The 5,845-nt window shown below is 28.4% G+C and overlaps 1 protein-coding gene across 1 annotated transcript; it reads left to right on the forward strand.

Moving 5' to 3' along the window:
• The first annotated feature begins 3,007 nt into the window (after nucleotides 1–3,007).
• LOC107869390 lies at nucleotides 3,008–5,159 on the forward strand. The gene is made up of 4 exons (XM_016715922.2): nucleotides 3,008–3,426; nucleotides 3,672–3,734; nucleotides 3,874–3,948; nucleotides 4,558–5,159. Exons 1-4 carry the CDS (start codon nucleotides 3,064–3,066, stop codon nucleotides 4,939–4,941), a joined length of 885 nt encoding a protein of 294 aa, XP_016571408.2. The 5' UTR covers nucleotides 3,008–3,063; the 3' UTR covers nucleotides 4,942–5,159.
• Nucleotides 5,160–5,845: the final 686 nt, after the last annotated feature.

Below are 5,845 nucleotides of genomic sequence, written 5' to 3' on the forward strand. Positions count from 1 at the left end.
AAAAAAAAAAAGGAAGACAATAACAATAAAGGTGAAATAAGGACAAAGTTATAGCATTTGTGGATGAGCTCTTCTCAATGATTAAAAAGTAAAATATCTTATTTACTCCTCCATTTATGTCTCTACACTTCTTCTGATTCTTTGCTACAATTGAATTACTTGTTCAACATGCACCTTTCACAACCTTGTCTCTATTTTACCATAAATTAAAACCTTAAAAAATGACGAAAGATAGTATTACTTATGGTACATTTTTACTTATTTATTTATGTTTGACTTCGTAAAATTCGTAAGAAAAATAAATTAAATGATGATTTTACTATATAAGCCCTACTATATTAACTAACTGATAAAGTTGTTGTCATGTGATTAGGAGGTCACAGGTTCAAACGTTGGAAACAACCTCTGGCTAGAAATACAAAATAAGATTGCGTACAATACACTCTTGTAGTGAGACTTTTCTCGAACGCTGCGCACAGCGAGAACTTTAGTGCACGAAGCTGCTTTTTTCCTAAACGCTATTAATATTAAGTTATCTAAATGTTGAAAAATAAATAATGCTACTTAATAACAGTTTAACACAAAGAAAATAATCACTATAGGTCTCAATTTAGGTAACCACAAATATCTAAGACTCCCTTTATACCATAAATTTTAAAATTCTTCATTTCTTTTTAAAATTTTGTACCAAATGAAAAATTACTGTGAAGGAATTTTAGTAGCACGTGAAAGTTTTACTTGTGTCTCTCTGTGTATGCATTCTATTGGATGGGATTGGAAACAGGCTGTAAGTCTTCGAGTCTTCCACCTCCCCCACCCCCAACAACCCCCACACCACTGAAAAGAAAAAAAAATTACAATTTTTTTTTTTTTTTTTTTTAAAAACAGAAGTGAAAATGAAGGAAATTTATTTATTTATAAGCAAAAAAGGGCATCCAACAAACTAATCAATTAACTTAAATTCGTTTTTTAGTTGGTTCATTAAAAGAAAAATAAATAATACTCCTAAATCAGGGGAGCCTAGATATGAGTTTTGATTCTTTTGAACTTAATAACTTTTCTGAATTAGTGTATTTTTTATTAAAAAATTCACTGAATATATAAATATATTAGACTCAATTTCTACCATTCAAATCATCATTTTAAAATTCAAAAAATTGATCTTACATACATACATACATATATATATATATATATATATATATATATCATGTATTTCTTTCATTCAAAAACTTGAATCTAATACCTCATCACCAAAAAAAATGAAACTTATCTTGAGAGAGTTACAGGTAATAAATTACATTAATTTACTATTAGTAAGTGATACGTAAAGGATATTTATTACTCCTAATTAACTAATATTTCCTCCATTGCATAAAAAATGACCTACTTTAACTTGAGACAAAGTTTAAGAAAATAAAAAAGACTTTTAAATTTTGTAACCTTAAATTAAAGTTGTGTCAAATGTATCAAAATGTCCTTTTATCTTGTGGTCCTAAATATGCCATGTGGAAAATTGAAATTAAAATATTGCCAAAAAAGAAAAAAGGTCATTCATTTTGAAATGAACTAAAAAATAAAGTAGGTCATTCGTTTTGAAACGAAGGGAGTAACTAATTATAGTAATTAAACTTGTATAAAAGCATGTGTTATACAATTGATTTGATGTATGTACTACTTCTAATCTACGGAAAAAATTTAACGACCTTTCCCTCTTCTACTCTTTTCTTCGGAGTAGGCATCTAGACATAGATTTTACTGAAATTTAAAGAATTTCTTTTCTTGAATCTAAAGTTAAAAATTATATTTGAAAGTAGAAATTTTGTTTGAATATAAATTTTATTTGATAAAAAGGTCAAAATTTCATGGGTAATAAAAAAAATTCCAAATTAAACCTTCGAAGGCTGTCTTTAAAAATTGATCAAAAAATAAATAAAACAGTACAATGTATGACTCCCTCATTCATAATGTGTCGTATTTTATTTTCTGAGAGTAAAATTAGATTATTTTTTATGAATATTTTAAGCTATAATTTTTTATCATATTGTTACGAAGTAAAATTGCTACTTATAATAATACTTTCATCAAGCTTTTTGAATATTTGAATTGTAATTCTAAAATATTTAATTAATTTAATTTTTAAAATCAATTGAATTTTGAAATGTGAAACATGATAATTAGTATGAGAAGGAGGAAGAAATAGAAGAAAAACATCATTCAGAAATAAGGAATGATTTGTATTTTAGTTTTAGTATTATTATTACTTTGTTTCATTTTCATTGTTGATTTTTCTTCTGTGTGTAATGCTTTGCACTTCACATTTTTCGATTGTTGTTGCCGTTCCTAAACTGTTTGACTTGCTTTATTTAGATTGAGGATCCGTTAGAAAGAACATCTCGATCACTAAAAAATTAAAATAAAATTTGTAATCTATCTTTACAAACTTCACTTATATGGAATTACATATATCTTGTTGTAAGGAATTAATGTTTTTATGCTAAAATAACTCCCTAGTTGATGTGATTATTATTTTATTTCATTTTTGTTGCTGTTTTTTTATCTCTTTTATGTAATGCTCTGCACTTTACATTTTTAATTATTGTTGTCGTTTCTTTATTCAGTAATTATTTTCTCAAATTATTTGACTTATTTTATTTCGATCGAGGATCCATTAAAAATAACATTTCGATCTCTATAATATTGGACTAAAATTTGTACCCTACCATCCTCGCAGACCTCACTTATATGGAATTACATATGTTATTGTAAGGAATTATTTTTTTTTTATGTTGAAATAACTCCCTAATTGTTTTTTGGTTCATTCCCAAATAAAGAAAGAAAAAAAATAAAAAATCACAAAGTAAACAAAGGAAAAAAAAAAAAAAGGCTAAAAAAAGCATAAACCCTAGACAACCCTTCCCATCTCTATATGTTTGCCACGTGTCATCAGCCACAGACTCCATACGATTTGATTTTCCCCTTATTACCAATCCCCCTCTCCACTCCTCCTTCTTCTTCTTCTTCCTTTTCTCTTCAAGTTTTCTCTCTTCAGAAAAAAAAAAAATGAAAAAAAAAGGCCAAAATTCACAGTTATTTTTACTTACTAATAATTCATCTAACGAAGATGAATTCGAAGTAGCAAATATACTACTCGATCTCGACAACCTCGTTATCCAGAGACAATTTGGTTCGTTAATTTGGGGTTGTAAGAAAAAAAGATCTAATCGATGCATCGATTTTTCATCATCATCAGTTTGTATACAACAACAGCAAGGATGTTTGAAAGTTGATGATGAACATCATGAAATTGATAAAGCAAAGATTAAGGTTGAAGTTGTTACTAGTCCTGCTACTCCTCTTTCGTTTTCTCCAAGTGAATCTGATGATAAATCCAAACATTCTTCTCGTAAAAGTTATAAACGAAAGGTAACTTTTATTTACTTTTTTTTTCATGAATTCATAATTTTTAAGTGATTAAAAGCACTTTGTTACTACATGTGTTTTTGTGTTCCATTGACCTGTTTCAATGTCGTCTCCTCTGTTAAAGATGATTTTTTTTTTTTTTAATTTTATATAAAGTTAAATCTTGTTGTAGAAAAAAAAATAATGTTTATGATTTTTAGTTGTATGAATGGTGAATTTTGTGAATGATTTTGTTGCTACGTTTACAGACGAGGGAGGAGTTAATGGATAACATAAAAGAATTATCTCAATGCAGAGAAATGCTAAGAGGGGTAAGTTTGTAAATTCACTTTAACAAAAATTTAGTATTTTTATTTTTCTTTTCTTGAATTATCCTTCTGTATTTCTGCTATTTTTTTTTTCTTCTTTCCTCAACTTATTCTTTATTTTTTTATTTTTGGAATTGGACAGGAAGTGGAGAATGTTCGGAATTACTACAACAATCTAAAAGCTTATAATTTGAAGTTGAAAGCAAGGAAAGAACAGGTAAATTAAATATTCATTTCTATTTTTAGACTTCAACATAAAAACACTTCTCTATTTTTGGTAAGAAAAAAGAAGTGTACTTTTTTCTCACTTAGAGATTTTCACAAAATTAATCATTTGCTCCACTAATGGTATACTAAAATGTTTACATTATCAGTATAATTTAACTCGTGATAACACATTATTACTCGATTTTTCAAGTTCACTTATTAGTTTACGACAAAAAGTGTATGATTTAACTCGTGATACGATAGCATATTATTACTCTATTTTCAAGTTCTCTTATGTCAAAAAGTGGCATATTATGATGTTAATTAATCGTTTGATCCACTACTGGTATACTAAAAACGTTTACATTATCAGTATAATTTAACTCGTGATAACACACTATTACTATTTTTCAAGTTCACGACAGAAAAGTGTGTGATTTAACTCGTGATTGTACATTATTACTCTATTTTTCAAGTTCCCTTTTGACAAAAAGTGGCATACTATGGTGTTATTGTATATCAACTTAATGTAATTTGTGTATACAACTTGAAGTTCATGGATTTTTGTTAGCACTAATTAAAAAAAGTTGATTAATTGTTAATCACTTGCTAATTACAGGTAACAAAAATGTTGAATATCCAAGGTGGTGGTGTTAATTTAGGTCAACTTTACAATAATTCTGGAATGGAGCCCAATCATCAACAGCCATTCATTATGGATCAGGTTGCTATTCATAGATATCAGTACCCATTGGGCCAGGTGCAGCAACAGGCCCAACCTTTTTTCTCAAATAGATTGGGCCTAGGACTGGGTCCAGGCCCAATGGTCCTTCCAGATCTAAATGTTCGTGTGGATGAGGCTTTTACATTGGACCGGTTCGATATCGATAGAATGAATGTTGAAAGGAAGGCCCAATTTGCTGAAGCTAGAAGGAGGAGGATGATTAAAAGAATAGAAGTTAAGAATTCATCTGGTTTTATTAGACCACCAAGAAGAAGATAGTTTTTGTTTGTTAAATTTCTTTTATCATGTTTTATTTTGATCGCGATATAGAAGGATATGATTTTTTTGTAAGAGGCGCTAGAAAAGGCCAATTGAGCAAAGCTCTTTTTTGTTTTGAGCATGTCGCTAAGTGAAACTTTATCGTATATTAGTTGAAGAAGTTGTTGAACTATAATGATCGTATACTTTTCATTGATCATACAGGCAAAATATTTCCCTGAATTTAGGATTCGATTATGAATTTACATTAGATTATTTTCACATTGAATTTTGGTAATTGTTAAAGCTTAGAATTGTATATTTTAACTTACCACTTATCATGTGTTTTATTGATATATGATAGTATTTTAGAAATCAAACTTTTTTTCTAAATCAAAAATCTTACAATCAATGGAGATAATATTGAATTCCTTGGTGTATATGGGCTAAAACAGTGTTGACTTTAATGGCTGTTTTGTGCAAATATAATCTTTTGAGGCACCATTATTCTCAGATTGCCCTTTTGATAACATTAGATTTGGGTCTATTATTTGTTTGTGTATTACTTAAAGTTACAAACAAAATATTACTTTGTCGTGTAACATTTACAACAACTTAACAAATTTTAGACCTTAGTCTAGCGTTTACTCATAAATAAAAATTTTAAATAATGATCTACTTATCGCGAAAATTCTTTACTTCATTGATTTTCGTTGTCTTAAGTAGTTTGGATTTTTAATAGGCCCAAATCTAATGGACTTTGAAACTGATCTATTGACTAGATCCACATAAAACAAGGTTTAGGGTTTGGTGACTGCATGCTACTATATATATGAACTCTAGACAATCAACATAGAAATCACTCGGCAGCTCACTTTGTCCGGCATGGCAGCCTTCTCTTTGCTATGTGAAAAAGTTGTGTTCT

The sequence above is a fragment of the Capsicum annuum genome, chromosome 4, assembly GCF_002878395.1.
Source record: "Capsicum annuum cultivar UCD-10X-F1 chromosome 4, UCD10Xv1.1, whole genome shotgun sequence".
Classification (NCBI taxonomy): domain Eukaryota; kingdom Viridiplantae; phylum Streptophyta; class Magnoliopsida; order Solanales; family Solanaceae; genus Capsicum; species Capsicum annuum.